At 55.7% G+C, this 24,683-nt stretch overlaps 1 protein-coding gene across 2 annotated transcripts in view; it reads right to left on the bottom strand.

The window, feature by feature from the left end:
• The window catches only part of ACYP2 (acylphosphatase 2), a 301,455-nt gene extending 278,272 nt beyond the window's left edge, over positions 1–23,183 (bottom strand). Inside the window, exons 1-2 of one of the 2 annotated variants that reach the window (XM_068279728.1) lie at positions 23,142–23,183; positions 3,047–3,063 (exon numbers count right to left, since the gene is read on the bottom strand). In XM_068279728.1, the coding sequence (XP_068135829.1) occupies positions 3,047–3,049 (3 nt within the window). In that variant the 5' untranslated portion in view covers positions 3,050–3,063; positions 23,142–23,183. Of the gene's footprint in view, positions 1–3,046; positions 3,064–23,028 lie in introns of both variants that reach the window. The other variant, XM_068279727.1, reaches the window with a different exon arrangement.
• Positions 23,184–24,683: the final 1,500 nt, after the last annotated feature.

The raw sequence follows: 24,683 nt of genomic DNA, 5'->3' as shown, positions 1-24,683 counted from the left end.
GGAGCTGGTGGCAGGGGGTGTGGAGTGTATCCATGGAGTGTGAGCACGGTGTGATCCTCGGTCACTGGGAGGAGCTGGTGGCAGGGGGTGTGGAGTGTATCCATGGAGTGTGAGCACTGTGTGATCCTCCGTCACTGGGAGGAGGTGGTGGCAGTGGGTGTGGAGTGTATCCATGGAGTGTGAGCACGGTGTGATCCTCGGTTACTGGGAGGAGCTGGTGGCAGGGGGTGTGGAGTGTATCCATGGAGTGTGAGCACGGTGTGATCCTCGGTTACTGGGAGGAGCTGGTGGCAGGGGGTGTGAAGTGTATCCATGGAGTGTGAGCACGGTGTGATCCACGGTCACTGGGAGGCGCTGGTGGCAGGGGGTGTGGAGTGTATCCATGGAGTGTGAGCACGGTGTGATCCACGGTCACTGGGAGGCGCTGGTGGCAGGGGTTGTGGTGTGTATCCATGGAGTGTGAGCACGGTGTGATCCACGGTCACTGGGAGGCGCTGGTGGCAGGGGGCGTGGTGTGTATCCATGGAGTGTGAGCACGGTGTGATCCACGGTCACTGGGAGGCGCTGGTGGCAGGGGTTGTGGTGTGTATTCATGGAGTGTGAGCACGGTGTGATCCACGGTCACTGGGAGGCGCTGGTGGCAGGGGGTGTGGAGAGTATCCATGGAGTGTGAGCACGGTGTGATCCCCGGTCACTGGGAGGAGCTGGTGGCAGGGGTTGTGGTGTGTATCCATGGAGTGTGAGCACGGTGTGATCCACGGTCACTGGGAGGCGCTGGTGGCAGGGGGTGTGGAGTGTATCCATGGAGTGTGAGCACGGTGTGATCCACGGTCACTGGGAGGCGCTGGTGGCAGGGGGTGTGGAGTGTATCCATGGCGCTGGGAGGCGCTGGTGGCAGGGGGTGTGGAGTGTATCCATGGAGTGTGAGCACGGTGTGATCCACGGTCACTGGGAGGCGCTGGTGGCAGGGGGTGTGGAATGTATCCATGGAGTGTGAGCACGGTGTGATCCACGGTCACTGGGAGGCGCTGGTGGCAGGGGGTGTGGAGTGTATCCATGGCGCTGGGAGGTGCTGGTGGCAGGGGGTGTGGAGTGTATCCATGGAGTGTGAGCACGGTGTGATCCACGGTCACTGGGAGGCGCTGGTGGCAGGGGGCGTGGTGTGTATCCATGGAGTGTGAGCACGGTGTGATCCACGGTCACTGGGAGGCGCTGGTGGCAGGGGGTGCCACAAATTTTCGGAAGGCCTCAGAGTCCACGAGCTGGTATGGTAACAGCTGGTGAGCTAACAGTTCCGCCAAGCCAGCTGTCAGACGCTGGGCAAGGGGGTGACTGGCAGACATTGGCTTCCTCCGCTCACAGATTTCCCTCACGGACACCTGGCTGCTGCTGTGGGCAGAGGAGCAGAAAGTGCTCAAGGGCAGAGGTGGAGTGGAGGAGGTGGAGGATACAAAGAGTGAAGAGGCGGCACTCAAAAGGCTTTGCTGTTTAGAGCATGTATCGGGGCAGGTATTCTTGCACCAGCACACATGTAGTCTACGGATTGAAGTGCCCGTGCAGCATGATGTACGTAGGAATGACCAAGTGTGCAGTGAAAGTGCGCATACAGGAGCACAAGTGATTGATTGGTAAATTTCTAGACGGAGACAGTAGATATGAGACTTCGGTGGCTAGGCACTTTAGTGAGGCAAGAGCCCCACAGCTACATTGGTTGGTATTGGACAGCATAGATCCCAAGTCTGGAGGGGGCGATAAAGAAAAACTGTTGCTTCAAAAGGAAGCCTGCTGGATCAACTTTCTGGATGTTATACATCCTAGAGGAAGGAATGAACATACGCAGTGGAAATGTTTTTTTTATAACTGGGATATATAAAGTTTGAGAATAACTTATTGGGTTTCTAGGCATATCGTTATATCGTTCTTCCCTTTTTTTACAGCCTGGTGTTCACAGGTAGCCGTTCCGGAGTGCCCTAGGAGTACGGTCAGTTGTTGTACTGAGATGAGGGCAGCCCATATGGGAATACCCTAGAATATGCATGTTTTAAAATTAATATAACATTCATTTAAGTTTTTTTGACAGTATTAATATTTCAGAGTAAAGGTTGGATAGCATGTGTTTGTATGTAATGCGATTTATATCTTTATAACTTGTGTGGTGCTTGCATCTAATTAGCGAAGGAGTGGCCTATGTCTAGCTAGTGCCTACCACGCCCCCTGATTAAGGGGCGTGGTCCGAAGTATTATAAATGGAGGATGCGATGTTTGGTGCATTATACACCTGATGAAGAACCGTGATGGTTCGTAACATGTAGTGTTGCTTTGTTTCTCAATACATGCTCTAAACAGCAAAGCCTTTTGAGTGCCACCTCTTCACTCTTTGTTTGCTCATTCCTCAGGGAGGTGACCTGAGTGAGGTGTTGCACTGGCAGTTCCAGGAATAGCCTTCCTGTGTGGGTCCCAGGACCGTGGTTCTCTCATGTCTCGGAGTGGAGGGTGGTTGTGAAGGTGCAAGGGAGAAAGCGGCTGAAGATGATGCACCTGAAGGAGGAAGAGGAGAAGGAGGGTGGCTTAGCATTTGTGTGCTGCTTTCCCTCAGGTGGTCTTCCCATTGCAGTTTGTGCTTTTTCTCCATGTGTCTTCGTAAGGCAGTTGTCCCTATGTGGGTCTTGGCCTTTCCACGACTCAATCTTTGATTGCAGATAGTACAGAAGGCATTGCTCTCATCTGAGGCAGACACACACAAAAAACTCCACACCGCTGAGCCCTGGGATGATGGCACTTTGGTAATGGCGTCAGCAACTGACGTTGAAGGGCATGTTGGCTGGCTGTCCATAGGTGGCGATACATGGCGCCGGACACTGCCACCAGCTGTTTCTGATGATGATGAGGTCCCCCTGCTTCTTCAAAAGGCTTACAATTTAAGGGGGGGGGGGGGGCACATAAGGGAGGGCTGCGGAAGCTGCTCAGCTGAGAGAGTTAGTGCGGGGATAACATGTTATGTATGATTATGTGAAATGCTAAATCATGAAACCCCATAAAGTCTTACCATTCTGAAGCATACACCTGGAAATAAGAAACAGAGAAAGGAAATATTAGTTAGCGGCACTGGACAGGGAGCTATAATCTGAAATAAAACAGTTGTAAGGTAATATAGAGAGTATTATTATGTGTGTCTCCCTGCAGGGCACAGGCAGTAAGTTCTGTCCTATGGAGAGGGAAGGGCAAGAGGGTCTCCTGGCTGCAATTGCAGGAACTACACTATGGTAATTGGTCAAGTATTTTCCAACTTGGCAGAAACTGTAGACTGTCATCCAAAAGGATCAGGAATGCCCATTGTAAGCAATAAGATCTCCTGCCTGCTCACAGCTTCACTGGAGACATATGAAGAATGAAGAACAAACCTGCACTGAACATGAAAAGTCAGAATAAACATCCACCCGTCATACTGGTGACGTCACCCATTTACCAGATTACCATTCAGCCTCAGACCCTGGGGGAATCCTGAAGGCAGTCAGCACTGCAGGCAAAGTAACCTTTTGGGTTGGTTGGGGAGTCCACACACACAGTACAATTTCAATTGTATGTACAATCGATATAATCTTTGGTCTCAAATAGAGACCAGGTCGCTGCCACCGATTCGCAATAAGCATGCAAATATGCAAATTTTACTCTAGCTAACCCTGTAGGAAAAAGGGTTAATTCAACATCCTTTCTAGAGATAGTAAAATAACAAAATCAATAAAACAGTTATGGTAACGTTCTCTTAGGAAATGTGGGACTCATTGCAGAGATTTCAGCACTTAGAAAAAGGATTTTTTTTTCTAACAAATCATTTTATTGAATTTATACCAACTGCCTGTAGGGCAACATACAACATTAACTTATCAATGTAGGTAACAGAGTAGTACAGTACAGTACAGAGTGTTATATATATACTGTATACACTCGCATATAAGCCTATTTTTTCAGCACAAAACATGGGCTGAAAAGTTACCCCCTCGGCTTATATACGAGTCAGTGGAGCAGAACAGATGGTGGAGCAGGTTGTGTTACTGGCAGAGGAGTGAAAGCTTCATGCACTAGTGATCCTGCTCCTACCAGCTGGTTCCCTGCTGAGGCCGGGCCCCCATCCCCTGTAACATGGAGTGCAGAGTGCGCTGCTCAAGACTTCCTGTGTCCCCGGCTTGTGGAGCGGAGCGTGCAGCAACATGTCAGCAGTGCAATGATCAGGGATTTTTCCTGTGTGGCAATCGCTGTCTCTCATATCTATGACGCCATCTAGTGGTGTCTTGAGGCACAGCTGTATCATCCTTGGGGCATATCTGACTATGGGGAGTGGGGCTGACTTGTACTGGGGGAACATCTGGCTACTGTGGAGGGGGCTATACTGGGTAAGGGGCTTATATGCGAGTCAATCACTTTTTCCCGGTTTCTGAGGGAAAAGTGGCTTATACTCGGGTCGGCTTATATGCGAGTATATTCAGTATATTAATATTTGACAGCAATACAATATATCTTATTATTGCATGTATTGTTCATCATATATTTAATATACCCAATGTAATAACAATATCAAATACATCACATCTGTCTAAGCAATCACTTGTCACTGTCTTCAATCATATGTAACCTCATGACACTCCGAAAATAAGGTGGGCAGAGATTGAAAGGGAAGTAGAATAAGGAAGGAAGGAAGAGGTTCCAGGTCGACTCCCCAGCCCCCGTATCTCCCATCTAATGTTATTGTTTGTGAATAGTGCGTAATGGGAGGGATCTTTGTTATTACATTATGAATCTACTCAGGACCTTCTTAGGTGAATTCTGGATGGTCCAGCCAGAGAGACGTTATCGAAGGGCAATGCCTGCTCATATAAGTCACTAGACGTTATGGAATGTTGTAGGGCAATGCCTGCTCATATAAGTCACTTTACATAGCGGGAGAATTTTGTGAATGTTTTTCTTTTCCAGTGATTGACAGATGGACCATTACTACCTTTACTCTAAGAATTTCTTCAGAAACCCTTAGAGTAAAGGTAGTAATGGTCAGAATGGGCAGAACGGTCCGGAAAATTAGGGCCTGCTGGATTCTTTAGATCCGTGGACCGGAACATACGGAACGTATCCGCACCAACGGACACATGCGAATGGATCCGTAGGTTAACATTGGATCCATTCACATCCGTTCCATTTGTACAGTATACGTTCCGGTTCCGATCCGCAAAAAAACGCGAATGTGAACCAGGCCTAAGCCTTATCAGAGGATTGCTACAGGGCCCATCGCACACGGGCACTCCTCTCTAAAGATGACATAACAAATACCTGCGGCCCACCCGGACCATTCTATCCACAAACACGACTGTTACAAGCGCTCTGTGCCAATCTTACTATGTTGTCCTTTCCTGTATGGATTCCGCCACCGCGCTGCGCATTTAATAATAATATTCAGACACAGCAGCAGTTTTCTCCCCACTCTGAATATTAATGGCTTCTCTGGCTGGGACAGGTTGTACAGAGAATAAAGTACATTATTGGCAAACACTCAGCAGGACTGGATACTGTCCATTCCAATGCTTCATCTCTTACAAAGACAGGAAACTCTTCTCTGCAAGACAAGCTAATAAATGGATCAGAAATGGGTGGCTGTACATTCTAAAAAGCTTTCCACTCACCACTAAACTGAGATTGGACAAGAAAAACTGTTAGCCTCCCCATAGCAGCACCTGGGGATGAAATGGTCACACCGCATTGACAGAGCCAGCAGCTGAATCCAGTGAGGAGGGAAACGAGTTGTACTGCAGTGATGGGAATATTTAGGCCATAAATGTTCCCATCACTGCAGTACAACTCGTGGGCTTGGCCGCACCTCCCCCCCGGAGCCGGCCATACCAGGGACCATGCAGGCTAGTATAGCTCAGGGTGCGAAGCCCCATGCGGCCGGGGCTCGGCATTCTGGCTATCCCAGCCTGCATGGGGGACAAGGGGTTAAAGAGGCTCGAGAGGGGGGACCCCACGCCATTTTTTTTTCTATTTTCCACACTCTAAACATACAGTCAGGTCCATAAATATTGGAACATCAACAGAATTCTAACATTTTTGGCTCTTTACACAACCACAATGGATTTGAACTGAAATGAACACAATGTGCTTTAACTGCAGATTGTCAGCTTTCATTTGAGGGTATTTATGTCCAAATGAGGTGAACGGTGTAGGAATTACAGCAGTTTGCATATGTGCCTCACACTTGTTAAAGAGACTCTGAAGCGACATTAAAAAACGCTTTTTACCTTATAATCCACATGGGCATGCTGGCCCCTGCTAAAACGCTGCTATCCCACGGCTGAACGAGGGGTCTTTACCCCCCCAAATCCCCTTCTGCAAAATCTCCGACCAACTTGGTCATAGATTTCGCTGCTCACGGAGGCAGGGATAATGGCTGTAGCCCTGCCTCCCAGCGTGTCTATCAGCCGGCGGATCTCCGCCTCTCCCCCGCCCCTCTCAGTGAAGGAAGAGGGAGAGGGGCGGAGAGAGGCGGCAATCAGGGCTGATAGACGCGCTGAGAGGCAGAGCTACAGTCATTAGCCCTGCCTCAACAGGAAGCGCTGCCCAGGAACAACGGAGGGGATTTGGGGGGTAAAGACCCCTCGTTCAGCCGCGGGATAGCGGTGTTTTAGCAGGGGCAGACATGCCCATGTGGATTCAAAGGTAAAAAGCGATTTTCAGAGTCTCTTTAACCTGCCTGGCGTTCTATTAAGATCGCCAGGCAGGCTGCGGGAGGGTTTTTTTTTAATAAAAAAAAAACTATTTCATGCAGCCAACTGAAAGTTGGCTGCATGAAAGCCCACTAGAGGGCGCTCCGGAGGCGATCTTCCGATCGCCTCCGGCGCCCAGAATAAACAAGGAAGGCCGCAATGAGCGGCCTTCCTTGTTTTGCTTATATCGTCGCCATAGCGACGAGCGGAGTGACGTCATCGACGTCAGCCGACGTCGTGACGTCAGCCGCCTCCGATCCAGCCCTTAGCGCTGGCCGGAACTTTTTGTTCCGGCTGCGCAGGGCTCAGGCGGCTAGGGGGGCCCTCTTTCGCCGCTGCTCGCGGCGAATCGCCGCAGAGCGGCGGCGATCAGGCAGCACACGCGGCTGGCAAAGTGCCGGCTGCGTGTGCTGCTTTTTATTTCAGCCAAATCGGCCCAGCAGGGCCTGAGCGGCAGCCTCCGGCGGTACTGGACGAGCTGAGCTCGTCCAGACCGCCCAGCAGGTTAAGGGATGCAAAAGTAATGGGACAATTGGCTTCTCAGCTGTTCCATGACCAGGTGTGCGTTATTCCCTCATTATCACAATTACAATGAGCAGAAAAAAGGTCCAGTGTGCTATTTGCATTTGGAATCTGTTGCTGTCAACTCTCAAAATTAGATCCAAAGAGCTGTCATTATCAGTGAAGCAAGACATCAAAACAAACCCATCAGAGAGATAGCAAAAACATAAGGCGTGGCCAAAACAAGTGTTTGGAACATTCTCAAAAAGAAGAAATGCACCGGTGAGCTCAGCAACACCAAAAGACCCGAAAGACCACAGAAAACAACTGTGGTGGATGACCAAAGAATTATTTCCCTAGTGAAGAAAACAACAGTTGGCCAGATTAAGAACACTTTCCACAAGGTAGGTGTATGTGTGTCAAAGTCAACAATCAAGAGAAGACTTCACCAGAGTGAATACAGAGGGTTCACCACAAGATGTAAACCATTGGTGAGCCTCAAAAACAGGAAGGCCAGATTAGAGTTCGCCAAAAGGCATCTAAAAAAGCCTTCACAGTTCTGGAACAGCATCCTATGGACAGATGAGACAAAGATTAACTTGTACCTGAGTAATGGGATGAGAAGAGTATAGAGAAGAATCCTAAGAATCCTAACCATCCCACCTCATCAGTGAAGCCTGGTGGTGGTAGTGTCATGGCGTGGGCATGTATGGCTGCCAATTGAACTGGTTCTCTTGTATTTATTGATGATGTGACTGCTGACAAAAGCAGCAGGAAGACTTCAGAAGTGTTTCGGGCAATATCTGCTCATCAGCCAAATGCTTCAGAACTTATTGGACGGCGCTTCACAGCGGGCCAGTAAAAAAGGGCGCACATGGCTAGTGGACAAAAAGGGCGCCGCCATAGACTGCAATGCAAAATATCGGCAATTGGGCGCCCAACAGGAAAAAAGGGCACCCGAGGAATAGCGGCTGCAGGGAACAGTGTTAACAAAAGTTTTCGTTTACAGAATAAGGTTTATAACAAATATCGATTACAATTTTCGTTTTGACTTTGTGTTATACTTATTTTTCGATTTTAAATTTTGCTTATAGGAGCTTTTACTTATTTTCCCGTTTTAAAATTTCACTTAAAGGACTGTAACAAGTACATTTTCATTTACACTTATTTTGTCATTTAAAATTTGTGTTCATACGTATAATTAGAAATACATCGCTTTTGGTATTAACTTTGTTTTTCACACTTATAATGAGACGATTATAGTTGTATTAACTTACTAATATATCGCTTTTAATATTTCCGTTATTTTAAGAATTCTAATGCGTACGTGATTGTAAGGCTATCTATTCTATTACTAATATATACATTATTCTATCATGTTATCTATAGTGAAGTATTTTAAGAATTAAATATATTATTGTTAAAATGTGTGTAAGGGTGTTTGTGCAGTGGGGATGGTTAGGGTTAGGCACCACTAGGGGGTGGTTAGGGTTAGGCACCACCAGGGGGGTGGTTAGGGTTAGGCACTACCGGGGGGTGATTAGGGTTAGGCACCACTAGGGGGTGGTTAGGGTTAGGCACCACCAGGGGGGTCTAGGGGTTAGGGATAGGTACAGGGAGGGTTCTGTGTGAGAGTAGGGTTAGGTATAGTTACAGTACAATATATACCACCAGGGGGTGGTTAGGGTTAGGCACCACCAGGGGAGTGGTTATGGTTAGACACCACCAGGGGGGGTGGTTAGGGTTAGGCACTACCGGGGGGGGGGTGGCTAGGGTTAGGCACCACCAGGGGGTGGTTAGGGTTAGGCACCACCAGGGGGTGATTAGGGTTAGGCACCACCAGGGGGTGGTTAGGGTTAGGCACTACCAGGGGGGTGGTTAGGGTTAGGCACCACTAGGGGGTGGTTAGGGTTAGGCACCACCAGGGGGTGGTTAGGGTTAGGCACTACCTGGGGGGTGGCTAGGGTTAGGCACCACTAGGGGGTGGTTAGGGTTAGGCACCACCAGGGGGGTCTAGGGGTTAGGGATAGGTACAGGGAGGGTTCTGTGTGAGAGTAGGGTTAGGTATAGTTACAGTACAATATACACCACCAGGGGGTGGTTAGGGTTAGGCACCACCAGGGGGGTCTAGGGGTTAGGGTTAGGTACAGGGAGGGTTCTGTGTGAGAGTAGGGTTAGGTATAGTTACAGTACAATATATACCACCAGGGGGTGGTTAGGGTTAGGCACCACCAGGGGGGTCTAGGGGTTAGGGATAGGTACAGGGAGGGTTCTGTGTGAGAGTAGGGTTAGGTATAGTTACAGTACAATATACACCACCAGGGGGTGGTTAGGGTTAGGCACCACCAGGGGGGTCTAGGGGTTAGGGATAGGTACAGGGAGGATTCTGTGTGAGAGAGAGTAGGGTTAGGTATAGTTACAGTACAATATATACCACCAGGGGGTGGTTAGGGTTAGGCACCACCAGGGGGGTGGTTAGGGTTATGAATCAACAGGGGGTCTTAAGGTTTGGCACCACCAGGGGGGTCTTAGTGTTAGGCACCACCAGGGGGTCTGGGGTTAGGGATAGGTACAGGGAGGGCTCTGTATGAGAGTAAGGTTAGGTATTGTTACAGCACAATATATGTAATATATACAATTTATTAAATTATGTATATTTACACAAAGGGGGGTCTAGGGGTTAGGGATAACAAACTGCACTTACCTGGCGCCGGGAGGGAGAGGAGCTGCGGAGAGGGCACTGATCGACTGCCAGGAGCTGGAAGAAGCCCCAGGTAAGTGCAGTTTGTTTTTTATATCCTGCACGGACCTTCCCTTTAAGGACCTGTTTCCACAATATATAGATTTGCAGCATTTCCCAGCATGCAAGCTGCACTGGGAAATGATGCCTTTCTGGTAATCTTTTAGAACAAATTCGCTCACACAAATCACGGGATCAAGTGATCAGAGCTCTGATGTCATTATGACAACAGAGTGGGAACAGCAAGAGTGACAGGACCACGTGGCGGGAGTAGCTGAAATCTACGCCGTGGCAGGGACAGCGGCACCCAAACAAGGCGCAGATTCAGAACCGCTAAATAGAACTTCATCTTATTATGACATGAAGTCTGCATGTAAAACCAATGCTAAATACACCTGTCTGCCTATATTTGCCTCAGGATGCTTGTTGTGTGATTATTGTCATTATAGCCAATTCTTGATGCCACTACCGGTAGAAGCCGCCATAATGATCATGTTATTGGCAGTTACATTACAGCTGCATATTACAAAGCATTATTATTATTATTATTATTTAGTAATATATAGCGCTGACATGTTCCGCAGCGCTGTACAAAGTACTGAGTACAGCGTGGCAAGAATGTCCGAGAGCAGAGCAGCGATTGGTACAATATGTTCCCAATAATGGTGGTGACAGTTTTTCTTACTCGTGGTTAATCTAAGGCCCGCCCATCCGGGTACAGCGGGGCGGGTCTTATTATTTACCCCTTTATGAGTTTCACTATTACTAAAGGTCCATACATACATACAATTTTTATCTGCAGATGACTGGCCAATTTTACCACTGACCTCACAGTATGAGGGCCGACAGATTGTGAATACTACAGCTGGGGACACTCGAGATAAATCTTTGAAAATCCGCCCATCACTCAGATGTGTGTACGAGCCGTATGGGCCTTAAGCCTCATCTACACGAGTAGATGAGGCTCCTATCCTCCTTATCAATCAAGCCGCTAAAGTGGCTTGATGATAAGATCCGACAGGACGGATCTTGCTTCCTCCGATTCCCTGCTCATTCCCCACTAGGGACAATGGCAGGGAATTGAGCGGAAGATAAGCGGCGCCAGCGGGGACGAGCGGGGAATCGAATTCGGCGCATGCGCGTGGAGCGGGGACGCAGCGGGCACTCGCGGGGACGCGGAAGAGGCGATTGGACGGCTAATCGAGCCGCCGGATCAGAGCCGCATCTACGCGTGTAGATGCGGCTTTGGATTCTTCTGTTAGATTTTTCTGTTCGATTTTTCTGTTAGATTTTCTGTTAGATTTTCTGTTAGAATCCATAATTAGATTATTTTCTGCAGAGAATGGTCATTATCTCTGGTGCATTGTCTTCTGGTTATCTCCTGCTGAGTAGAACAACGCCTAATTACTCAGCAGTTAGATGGTAAGATAGATTTCCAACATGTTGAACTTTATCTATCTGGCAGGTAAATCTAATGCTGGGCATACACGAGTCGACCCGGCAGCTCGAATAGCCGCCGGATCGACTCCCACTGCGTCCCAGCTCGTCCCCGCGGGCGGCTGGATCGATTCCCGCTCATCCCCGCGGGCGCTCCTTACCTTCCGCTCGATTTCCTGCTATTGTCCGCCCGCGGGGATCGAGTGGGGTATCGATCCAGCGGGTCATCGGACTTGTTGAAAATGATCAATTACGCCATCAGCGGCTCGATTGATAAGGGCGCATTGGCCCGTGTATGCCCAGCATTACAGCAAATTATATGGTGTAAACCCAGCATTAGAAAGATCAGTCTTTCAAACCTCCCTGACAAGCCTCTGTTTCAGATAAATTCAGTTTGCAAAGATTTTTATCTGATGTGTGTACTCAGCTTAAAGGGAACCTAAACTAAAACTAAAAAAAAGTTACCTGTGGCTTCTACCAGCCCCCTTCAGCCATCCTCTGCCCTCTGCGCCTGTACTGCCCTAGCCAACCGCATCCTTCATCACGGTCCCATCGGCGGGAGAACGAGCATGCGCAGGATTCTCTCCGCGGCAGGAGCGTGATCACAGACGCACAGCCAGGGCGGCGCAGGCACAGTGACCGGAGCATCGTTCCATGGCAGCACGGGCGCAGTGACCGGAGCATCGTTCCATGGCGGCGCGGGCGCAGTGACCGGAGCATCGTTCCATGGCAGCGCGGGCGCAGTGACCGGAGCACCGTTCCATGGCAGCGCGGGCGCAATGACCGGAGCATCGTTCCATGGCAGCGCAGGCTCAATGACCGGAGCATCGTTCCATGGCGGCGCGGGCGCAGTGACCGGAGCATCGTTCCATGGCAGCGCGGGCGCAGTGACCGGAGTATCGTTTCATGGCAGCACGGGCGCAGTAACCGGAGCATCGTTCCATGGCAGCGCGGGCGCAATGACCGGAGCATCGTTCCATGGCAGCACGGGCGCAGTGACCGGAGCATCGTTCCATGGCGGCGCCGGCACAGTGACCGGAGCATCGTTCCATGGCAGCGCGGGCGCAGTGACCGGAGCATCGTTCCATGGCAGCACGGGCGCAGTGACCGGAGCATCGTTCCATGGCGGCGCGGGTGCAGTGATCGAAGCATCGTTCCATGGCACCGCGGGCGCATTGACCGGAGCATCGTTCCATGGCAGCGCAGGCGCAGTGACCGGAGAATTGTTCCATGGCAGCGCGGGCGCAGTGACCGGAGAATCGTTCCATGGCAGCACGGGCGCAGTGACCGGTGCATCGTTCCATGGCAGCGCGGGCGCAGTGACCGGAGCATCGTTCCATGGCAGCGCGGGCGCAGTGACCGGAGAATTGTTCCATGGCAGCGCGGGCGCAGTGACCGGAGAATTGTTCCATGGCAGCACGGGCGCAATGACCGGAGCATCGTTCCATGGCAGCGCGGGCGCAGTGACCGGAGCATCGTTCCATGGCAGCGCGGGCGCAGTGACCGGAGCATCGTTCTATGGCGGCGCAGGCGCAATGACCGGAGCATCGTTCCATGGTAGCGCGGGCGCAATGACCGGAGCATCGTTCCATGGCGGCGCCGGCACAGTGACCGGAGCATCGTTCCATGGTTGCGCGGGCGCAATGACCGGAGCATCGTTCCATTGCGGCGCGGGCGCAGTGACCGGAGCATCGTTCCATGGCGGCGCGGGTGCAGTGACCGGAGCATCGTTCCATGGCAGCACGGGCGCAGTGACCGGAGAATCGTTCCATGGCAGCACGGGCGCAGTGACCGGAGAATTGTTCCATGGCAGCGCGGGCGCAGTGACCGGAGAATCGTTCCATGGCAGCACGGGCGCAGTGACCGGTGCATCGTTCCATGGCAGCGCGGGCGCAGTGACCGGAGAATTGTTCCATGGCAGCGCGGGCGCAGTGACCGGAGAATTGTTCCATGGCAGCACGGGCGCAATGACCGGAGCATCGTTCCATGGCAGCACGGGCGCAGTGACCGGAGCATCGTTCCATGGCAGCGCGGGCGCAGTGACCGGAGCATCGTTCTATGGCGGCGCAGGCGCAATGACCGGAGCATCGTTCCATGGTAGCGCGGGCGCAATGACCGGAGCATCGTTCCATGGCGGCGCCGGCACAGTGACCGGAGCATCGTTCCATGGTTGCGCGGGCGCAATGACCGGAGCATCGTTCCATGGCGGCGCGGGCGCAGTGACCGGAGCATCGTTCCATGGCGGCGCGGGTGCAGTGACCGGAGCATCGTTCCATGGCACCGCGGGTGCAGTGACCGGAGCATCGTTCCATGGCAGCGCAGGCGCAGTGACCGGAGAATTGTTCCATGGCAGCACGGGCGCAGTGACCGGAGCATCGTTCCATGGCAGCGCGGGCGCAGTGACCGGAGCATCGTTCCATGGCGGCGCAGGCGCAATGACCGGAGCATCGTTCCATGGCGGCGCGGGCGCAGTGACTGGAGCATCGTTCCATGGCGGCGCGGGCGCAGTGACCGGAGCATCGTTCCATGGCAGCGCGGGCGCAGTGACCGGAGAATTGTTCCATGGCAGCGCGGGCGCAGTGACCGGAGAATCGTTCCATGGCAGCACGGGCGCAGTGACCGGTGCTTCGTTCCATGGCAGCGCGGGCGCAGTGACCGGAGAATTGTTCCATGGCAGCGCGGGCGCAGTGACCGGAGAATTGTTCCATGGCAGCACGGGCGCAATGACCGGAGCATCGTTCCATGGCAGCACGGGCGCAGTGACCGGAGCATCGTTCCATGGCAGCGCGGGCGCAGTGACCGGAGCATCGTTCTATGGCGGCGCAGGCGCAATGACCGGAGCATCGTTCCATGGTAGCGCGGGCGCAATGACCGGAGCATCGTTCCATGGCGGCGCCGGCACAGTGACCGGAGCATCGTTCCATGGTTGCGCGGGCGCAATGACCGGAGCATCGTTCCATGGCGGCGCGGGCGCAGTGACCGGAGCATCGTTCCATGGCGGCGCGGGTGCAGTGACCGGAGCATCGTTCCATGGCACCGCGGGTGCAGTGACCGGAGCATCGTTCCATGGCAGCGCAGGCGCAGTGACCGGAGAATTGTTCCATGGCAGCACGGGCGCAGTGACCGGAGCATCGTTCCATGGCAGCGCGGGCGCAGTGACCGGAGCATCGTTCCATGGCGGCGCAGGCGCAATGACCGGAGCATCGTTCCATGGCGGCGCGGGCGCAGTGACTGGAGCATCGTTCCATGGCGGCGCGGGCGCAGTGACCGGAGCATCGTTCCATGGCACCGCGGGTGCAGTGACCGGAGCATCGTTCCATGGCAGCGCGGGCGCAGTGACCGGAGAATTGTTCCATGGCAGCGCGGGCGCAGTGACCGGAGCATCGTTCCATGGCAGCGCGGGCGCAGTGACCGGAGCATCGTTCCATGGCAGCACGGGCGCAATGACCGGAGCATCGTTCCATGGCGGCGCGGGCGCAGTGACCGAAGCATCGTTCCATGGCAGCGCAGGCGCAGTGACCGGAGCATCGTTCCATGGCAGCGCGGGCGCAGTGACCGGAGAATTGTTCCATGGCAGCGCGGGCGCAATGACCGGAGAATTGTTCCATGGCAGCACGGGTGCAGTGACCGGAGCATCGTTCCATGGCAGCGCAGGCGCAGTGACCGGAGCATCGTTCCATGGCAGCGCGGGCGCAGTGACCGGAGAATTGTTCCATGGCAGCACGGGCGCAGTGACCGGAGAATTGTTCCATGGCAGCACGGGTGCAGTGACCGGAGCATCGTTCCATGGCAGCGCGGGCGCAGTGACCGGAGCATCGTTCCATGGCAGCACGGGCGCAGTGACCGGAGCATCGTTCCATGGCAGCACGGGCGCAGTGACCGGAGCATCGTTCCATGGCAGCGCAGGTGCAGTGACCGGAGAATTGTTCCATGGCAGCGCGGGCGCAGTGACCGGAGAATTGTTCCATGGCAGCACGGGTGCAGTGACCGGAGCATCGTTCCATGGCAGCGCGGGCGCAGTGACCGGAGCATCGTTCCACGGCAGCGCAGGCGCAGTGACCGGAGAATTGTTCCATGGCAGCGCGGGCGCAGTGACCGGAGAATTGTTCCATGGCAGCGCGGGCGCAGTGACCGGAGCATCGTTCCATGTCGGCGCAGGCGCAATGACCGGAGCATCGTTCCATGGTAGCGCGGGCGCAATGACCGGAGCATCGTTCCATGGCGGCGCCGGCACAGTGACCGGAGCATCGTTCCATGGTTGCGCGGGCGCAATGACCGGAGCATCGTTCCATGGCGGCGCGGGCGCAGTGACCGGAGCATCGTTCCATGGCGGCGCGGGCGCAGTGACCGGAGCATCGTTCCATGGCACCGCGGGTGCAGTGACCGGAGCATCGTTCCATGGCAGCGCAGGCGCAGTGACCGGAGCATCGTTCCATGGCACCGCGGGTGCAGTGACCGGAGCATCGTTCCATGGCGGCGCGGGCGCAGTGACCGGAGCATCGTTCCATGGCGGCGCGGGCGCAGTGACCGGAGCATCGTTCCATGGCACCGCGGGTGCAGTGACCGGAGCATCGTTCCATGGCAGCGCAGGCGCAGTGACCGGAGAATTGTTCCATGGCAGCGCGGGCGCAGTGACCGGAGAATTGTTCCATGGCAGCACGGGCGCAGTGACCGGAGCATCGTTCCATGGCAGCGCAGGCGCAGTGACCGGAGAATCGTTCCATGGCAGCGCGGGCGCAGTGACCGGAGCATCGTTCCATGGCAGCGTGGGCGCAGTGACCGGAGCATCGTTCCATGGCAGCGCGGGCGCAGTGACCGGAGCATCGTTCCATGGCAGCGCGGGCGCAGTGACCGGAGCATCGTTCCATGGCAGCACGGGCGCAATGACCGGAGCATCGTTCCATGGCAGCGCAGGCGCAGTGACCGGAGCATCGTTCCATGGCAGCGCAGGCGCAGTGACCGGAGAATTGTTCCATGGCAGCGCGGGCGCAGTGACCGGAGAATTGTTCCATGGCAGCACGGGTGCAGTGACCGGAGCATCGTTCCATGGCAGCGCGGGCGCAGTGACCGGAGAATTTTTCCATGGCAGCACGGGTGCAGTGACCGGAGCATCGTTCCATGGCAGCACGGGCGCAGTGACCGGAGAATAGTTCCATGGCAGCACGGGTGCAGTGACCGGAGAATTGTTCCATGGCAGCGCGGGCGCAGTGACCGGAGAATTGTTCCATGGCAGCACGGGTGCAGTGACCGGAGCATCGTTCCATGGCAGCGCGGGCGCAGTGACCGAAGCATCGTTCCACGGCAGCGCAGGCGCAGTGACCGGAGAATCGTTCCATGGCAGCGCGGGCGCAGTGACCGGAGCATCGTTCCATGGCAGCGCGGGCGCAGTGACCGGAGCATCGTTCCATGGCAGCGCGGGCGCAGTGACCGGAGCATCGTTCCATGGCAGCGCGGGCGCAGTGACCGGAGCATCGTTCCATGGCAGCACGGGCGCAATGACCGGAGCATCGTTCCATGGCAGCGCAGGCGCAGTGACCGGAGCATCGTTCCATGGCAGCGCGGGCGCAGTGACCGGAGAATTGTTCCATGGCAGCGCGGGCGCAGTGACCGGAGAATTGTTCCATGGCAGCACGGGTGCAGTGACCGGAGCATCGTTCCATGGCAGCGCAGGCGCAGTGACCGGAGCATCGTTCCATGGCAGCACGGGCGCAGTGACCGGAGAATTGTTCCATGGCAGCACGGGCGCAGTGACCGGAGAATTGTTCCATGGCAGCACGGGTGCAGTGACCGGAGCATCGTTCCATGGCAGCGCAGGTGCAGTGACCGGAGAATTGTTCCATGGCAGCGCGGGCGCAGTGACCGGAGAATTGTTCCATGGCAGCACGGGTGCAGTGACCGGAGCATCGTTCCATGGCAGCGCGGGCGCAGTGACCGAAGCATCGTTCCACGGCAGCGCAGGCGCAGTGACCGGAGAATTGTTCCATGGCAGCGCGGGCGCAGTGACCGGAGAATTGTTCCAATGGCAGCACGGGCGCAGTGACTGGAGCATCGTTCCATGGCAGCGCGGGCGCAGTGACCGGAGCATCGTTCCATGGCACCGCGGGTGCAGTGACCGGAGCATTGTTCCATGGCAGCGCAGGCGCAGTGATCGGAGAATTGTTCCATGGCAGCGCGGGCGCAGTGACCGGAGAATTGTTCCATGGCAGCACGGGCGCAGTGACCGGAGCATCGTTCCATGGCAGCGCAGGCGCAGTGACCGGAGCATCGTTCCATGGCAGCGCAGGCGCAGTGACCGGAGAATCGTTCCATGGCAGCGCGGGCGCAGTGACCGGAGCATCGTTCCATGGCAGCGCGGGCGCAGTGACCGGAGCATCGTTCCATGGCAGCGCGGGCGCAGTGACCGGAGCATCGTTCCATGGCAGCGCGGGCGCAGTGACCGGAGCATCGTTCCATGGCGGCGCAGGCGCAATGACCGGAGCATCGTTCCATTGTAGCGCGGGCGCAATGACCGGAGCATCGTTCCATAGCGGCGCCGGCACAGTGACCGGAGCATCGTTCCATAGTAGCGCGGGCGCAATGACCGGAGCATCGTTCCATGGCGGCGCGGGCGCAGTGACCGGAGCATCGTTCCATGGCGGCGTGGGCGCAGTGACCGGAGCATCGCTCCATGGCACCGCGGGCGCAGTGACCGAAGCATCGTTCCATGGCAGCGCGGGCGCAGTGACCGGAGAATCGTTCCATGGCAGCGCGGGCGCAGTGACCGGAGCATCGTTCCTTGGCAGCACTGGCGCAATGACCGGAGCATCGTTCCATGGCGGCGCGGGCGCAGTGACCGGAGCATCGTTCCATGGCACCACGGGCGCAGTGACCGGAGCATCGTTCCATGGCAGCGCGGGCGCAGTGACCGGAGAATCGTTCCATGGCAGCGCGGGCGCAGTGGCCGGAGCATCGTTCCATGGCAGCACGGGCGCAATGACCGGAGCATCGTTCCATGGCGGCGCGGGCGCAGTGACCGGAGCATCGTTCCATGGCAGCACGGGCGCAGTGACCGAAGCATCGTTCCATGGCAGCGCGGGCGCATTGACCGGAGCATCGTTCCATGGCAGCACGGGCGCAATGACCGGAGCATCGTTCCATGGCAGCGTGGCGCAGTGACCTGAGCATCGTTCCATGGCAGCACGGGCGCAGTGACCGAAGCATCGTTCCATGGCAGCGCGGGCGCAGTGACCGGAGAATTGTTCCATGGCAGCACGGGCGCAATGACCGGAGCATCGTTCCATGGCAGCGTGGCGCAGTGACCTGAGCATCGTTCCATGGCAGCGCGGGCGCAGTGACCGGAGCATCGTTCCATGGCGGCGCAGGCGCAATGACCGGAGCATCGTTCCATGGTAGCGCGGGCGCAATGACCGGAGCATCGTTCCATGGCGGCGCCGGCACAGTGACCGGAGCATCGTTCCATGGTTGTGCGGGCGCAATGACCGGAGCATCGTTCCATGGCGGCGCGGGCGCAGTGACCGGAGCATCGTTCCATGGCGGCGCGGGCTCAGTGACCGGAGCATCGTTCCATGGCACCGCGGGTGCAGTGACCGGAGCATCGTTCCATGGCAGCGCAGGCGCAGTGACCGGAGAATTGTTCCATGGCAGCGCGGGCGCAGTGACCGGAGAATTGTTCCATGGCAGCACGGGCGCAGTGACCGGAGCATCGTTCCATGGCAGCGCGGGCGCAGTGACCGGAGCATCGTTCCATGGCAGCACGGGCGCAGTGACCGGAACATCGTTCCATGGCAGCGCAGGTGCAGTGACCGGAGAATTGTTCCATGGCAGCGCGGGCGCAGTGACCGGAGAATTGTTCCATGGCAGCACGGGTGCAGTGACCGGAGCATCGTTCCATGGCAGCGCGGGCGCAGTGACCGGAGCATCGTTCTATGGCAGCGCAGGCGCAGTGACCGGAGAATTGTTCCATGGCAGCGCGGGCGCAGTGACCGGTGAATTGTTCCATGGCAGCACGGGCGCAGTGACCGGAGCATCGTTCCATGGCAGCGCGGGCGCAGTGACTGGAGCATCGTTCCATGGCAGCGCAGGCGCAGTGACCGGAGAATTGTTCCATGGCAGCGCGGGCGCAGTGACCGGAGAATTGTTCCATGGCAGCGCGGGCGCAGTGACCGGAGAATTGTTCCATGGCAGCACGGGCGCAGTGACTGGAGCATTGTTCCATGGCAGCGCGGGCGCAGTGACCGGAGTATCGTTCCGTGGCAGCGCGGGCGCAGTGACCGGAGCATCGTTCCATGGCAGCGCGGGTGCAGTGACCGGAGCATCGTTCCATGGCAGCACGGGCGCAGTGACCGGAGCATCGTTCCATGGCAGCGCGGGCGTAGTGACCGGAGCATCGTTCCATGGCAGCACGGGCGCAGTGACCGGAGCATCGTTCCATGGCAGCGTGGGCGCATTGACCGGAGCATCGTTCCATGGCAGCGCAGGCGCAGTGACCGGAGCATCGTTCCATGGCGGCACAAGCGCAGGGAGGCTGTTGGGGGCTGCTAGAAGATCCAGGTAAGATAAACTCTTTTTTTAGCTTCAGTTTGGGTTCCCTTTAAGAATAGACTGTGTAGGTCTGGCTCTCATACAACATGGAGGGGGGAACATTTATCCCATGTGTGTTCTCAGCATTAGACTCCCCCAGCAGCCACAGCATTGCACTGCTCTGTATACAGCCTGGAAGACTCCTCAGCCATAGCATTGCACTGCTCTGTATACAGCCTGGAAGACTCCTCAGCCATAGCATTGCTCTCAGCCTGGAAGGCTCCTCAGCCATAGAATTGCACTGCTCTGTATACAGCCAGGAAGGCTCCCCAGCCACAGCATTGCACTGCTCTGTATACAGCCTGGAAGACTCCTCAGCCATAGCATTGCTCTCAGCCTGGAAGGCTCCTCAGCCATAGAATTGCACTGCTCTGTATACAGCCAGGAAGGCTCCCCAGCCACAGCATTGCACTGCTCTGTATACAGCCTGGAAGACTCCTCAGCCATAGCATTGCTCTCAGCCTGGAAGACTCCTCGGCCATAGAATTGCACTGCTCTGTATACAGCCAGGAAGGCTCCCCAGCCACAGCATTGCACTGCTCTGTATACAGCCTGGAAGACTCCTCAGCCATAGCATTGCACTGCTCTGTATACAGCCAGGAAGGCTCCCCAGCCACAGCATTGCACTGCTCTGTATACAGCCTGGAAGACTCCTCAGCCATAGCATTGCACTGCTCTGTATACAGCCTGGAAGACTCCTCAGCCATAGCATTGCACTGCTCTGTATACAGCCAGGAAGGCTTCCCAGCCACAGCATTGCACTGCTCTGTATACAGCCTGGAAGGCTCCCCAGCCATAGCATTGCACTGCTCTGTATACAGCCTGGAAGGCTCCCCAGCCATAGCATTGCACTGCCCTGTATACAGCCAGGAAGGCTCCCCAGCCACAGCATTGCACTGCTCTGTATACAGCCTGGAAGACTCCTCCGCCATAGCATTGCACTGCTCTGTATACCGCCTGGAAGACTCCTCAGCCATAGCATTGCACTGCTCTGTATACAGCCTGGAAGACTCCTCAGCCATAGCATTGCACTGCTCTGTATACAGCCTGGAAGACTCCTCAGCCATAGCATTGCACTGCTCTGTATACAGCCAGGAAGGCTCCCCAGCCACAGCATTGCACTGCTGTGTATACAGCCAGGAAGGCTCCCCAGCCACAGCATTGCACTGCTCTGTATACAGCCAGGAAGGCTCCCCAGCCACAGCATTGCACTGCTCTGTATACAGCCAGGAAGGCTCCCCAGCCACAGCATTGCACTGCTCTGTATACAGCCTGGAAGACTCCTCAGCCATACATTGCTCTCAGCCTGGAAGGCTCCTCAGCCATAAAATTGCACTGCTCTGTATACAGCCAGGAAGGCTCCCCAGCCACAGCATTGCACTGCTCTGTATACAGCCTGGAAGACTCCTCAGCCATAGCATTGCACTGCTCTGTATACAGCCTGGAAGACTCCTCAGCCATAGCATTGCACTGCTCTGTATACAGCCAGGAAGGCGCCACAGCATTGCACTGCTCTGTATACAGCCAGGAAGGCTCCCCAGCCACAGCATTGCACTGCTCTGTATACAGCCTGAAAGGCTCCTCAGCCATAGCATTGCACTGCTCTGAATACAGCCAGGAAGGCTCCCCAGCCACAGCATTGCACTGCTCTGTATACAGCCTGGAAGGCTCCCCAGCCATAGCATTGCACTGCTCTGTATACAGCCAGGAAGGCTCCCCAGCCACAGCATTGCACTGCTCTGTATACAGCCTGGAAGACTCCTCAGCCATAGCATTGCTCTCAGCCTGGAAGGCTCCTCAGCCATAGCATTGCACTGCTCTGTATACAGCCTGGAAGGCTCCCCAGCCATAGCATTGCTCTCAGCCTGGAAGGCTCCCCAGCCATAGCATTGCACTGCTCTGTATACAGCCTGGAAGGCTCCCCAGCCATAGCATTGCACTGCTCTGTATACAGCCTGGAAGACTCCTCAGCCATAGCATTGCACTGCTCTGTATACAGCCAGGAAGGCTCCCCAGCCACAGCATTGCACTGCTCTGTATACAGCCTGGAAGGCTCCCCAGCCATAGCATTGCACTGCTCTGTATACAGCCTGGAAAGCTCCTCAGTCATAGCATTGCACTGCTCTGAATACAGCCAGGAAGGCTCCCCAGCCACAGCATTGCACTGCTCTGTATACAGCCTGGAAGGCTCCCCAGCCATAGCATTGCACTGCTCTGTATACAGCCAGGAAGGCTCCCCAGCCACAGCATTGCACTGCTCTGTATACAGCCTGGAAGACTCCTCAGCCATAGCATTGCTCTCAGCCTGGAAGGCTCCTCAGCCATAGCATTGCACTGCTCTGTATACAGCCTGGAAGGCTCCCCAGCCATAGCATTGCTCTCAGCCTGGAAGGCTCCCCAGCCATAGCATTGCACTGCTCTGTATACAGCCTGGAAGGCTCCCCAGCCACAGCATTGCACTGCTCTGTATACAGCCTGGAAGGCTCCCCAGCCATAGCATTGCTCTCAGCCTGGAAGGCTCCCTAGCCACAGCATTGCACTGCTCTGTATACAGCCAGGAAGGCTCCCCAGCCATAGCATTGCTCTCAGCCTGGAAGGCTCCCCAGCCATAGCATTGCTCTCAGCCTGGAAGGCTCCCCAGCCATAGCATTACTTAGTATACAGCCTGGAAGGCTCCCCAGCCATAGCATTACTCAGTATACAGCCTGGAAGGCTCCCCAGCCATAGCATTGCTCTCAGCCTGGAAGGCTCCCCAGCCATAGCATTGCTCTCAGCCTGGAAGGCTCCCCAGCCATAGCATTGCTCTCAGCCTGGAAGGCTCCCCAGCCATAGCATTGCTCTCAGCCTGGAAGGCTCCCCAGCCATAGCATTGCTCTCAGCCTGGAAGACTCCCCAGCATTGCTCTCGGCAGCTATGAATAGACATTGGCTGACTTTCACACTCAGCAAAGCTGCAGGAACGCTGCGCAGGTCAGATTGCTTCTCTCTCCACTGCAAACAAAGCGTAGAAATCCCCACCTACCCTGAACTCTGCCGAACACCTCATAATCTACAGATTTCAGCGCGCCGGAGACTGTGCTGAGGCCGGACATGTTCATGTAACTGACAGCCAGAGCCAGGAGGACAAACACTGACCGCATCCAGGCGTCCGCAGCTGCCATCTCCTCTGACAGGTGTCACCATGCAGAGGAAACACCAATCAGGGCAGAGGGTGACTGCAGACAGGCTGTGACTCTGGCCACACACTCCCCTTACTGCTTCTGCCCCCGGAGGGTGACTGCAGACAGGCTGTGACTCTGGCCACACACTTCCCTTACTGCTGCTGCCCCAGAGGGTGACTGCAGACAGGCCCCTGACTCTGGCCACACACTCCCCTTACTGCTGCTGTCCCAGAGGGTGACTGCAGACAGACCCCTGACTCTGGCCACACATTCCCCTTACTGCTGCTGTCCCAGAGGGTGACTGCAGACAGACCCCTGACTCTGGCCACACACGCCCCTTACTGCTGCTGCCCCAGAGGGTGACTGCAGACAGACCCCTGACTCTGGCCACACACTCCCCTTACTGCTGCTGCCACAGAGGGTGACTGCAGACAGGCTGTGACTCTGGCCACACACTCCCCTTACTGCTGCTGCCCCAGAGGGTGACTGCAGACAGACCCCTGACTCTGGCCACACACTCCCCTTACTGCTGCTGCCCCAGAGGGTGACTGCAGACAGGCTGTGACTCTGGCCACACACTTCCCTTACTGCTGCTGCCCCAGAGGGTGACTGCAGACAGGCCCCTGACTCTGGCCACACACTCCCCTTACTGCTGCTGCCCCAGAGGGTGACTGCAGACAGGCTGTGACTCTGGCCACACACTCCCCTTACTGCTTCTGCCCCAGAGGGTGACTGCAGACAGGCTGTGACTCTGGCCACACACTCCCCTTACTGCTGCTGCCCCAGAGGGTGACTGCAGACAGGCTGTGACTCTGGCCACACACTCCCCTTACTGCTGCTGCCCCAGAGGGTGACTGCAGACAGGCTGTGACTCTGGCCACACACTCCCCTTACTGCTGCTGCCCCAGAGGGTGACTGCAGACAGGCTGTGACTCTGGCCACACACTCCCCTTACTACTGCTGCCCCAGAGGGTGACTGCAGACAGGCTGTGACTCTGGCCACACACTCCCCTTACTGCTGCTGCCCCAGAGGGTGACTGCAGACAGACCCCTGACTCTGGCCACACACTCCCCTTACTGCTGCTGCCCCAGAGGGTGACTGCAGACAGGCTGTGACTCTGGCCACACACTCCCCTTACTGCTGCTGTCCCAGAGGGTGACTGCAGACAGGCTGTGACTCTGGCCACACACTCCCCTTACTGCTGCTGCCCCAGAGGGTGACTGCAGACAGGCCCCTGACTCTGCAAAAATCAATTAACCCTTCGCACACTCACATGCAAATGTTCAAACAAATGCATTCATAGATTTACTCATCCAGGCACAACTGTTATCCCTACAGCTAAATTAAAAGCCAGGGTTTTAGTTCACAGAAGAATGCATTCTTATGCTTAGTCACCTATACTGCGTAGAAGTACCCAGGTAAACATAGGTGTCCTAACTCTGGCCCTGTAACATGCATAGTGCAGACATGCAAACACATTCATTGCATCAAACCTATCAATGGATTAGGAGCACA

Source organism: Hyperolius riggenbachi, chromosome 4, assembly GCF_040937935.1.
Source record: "Hyperolius riggenbachi isolate aHypRig1 chromosome 4, aHypRig1.pri, whole genome shotgun sequence".
NCBI lineage: Eukaryota > Metazoa > Chordata > Amphibia > Anura > Hyperoliidae > Hyperolius > Hyperolius riggenbachi.
Note: the sequence above shows the minus strand (reverse complement) of the source record. Positions and strands in the feature narration are given on the sequence as shown.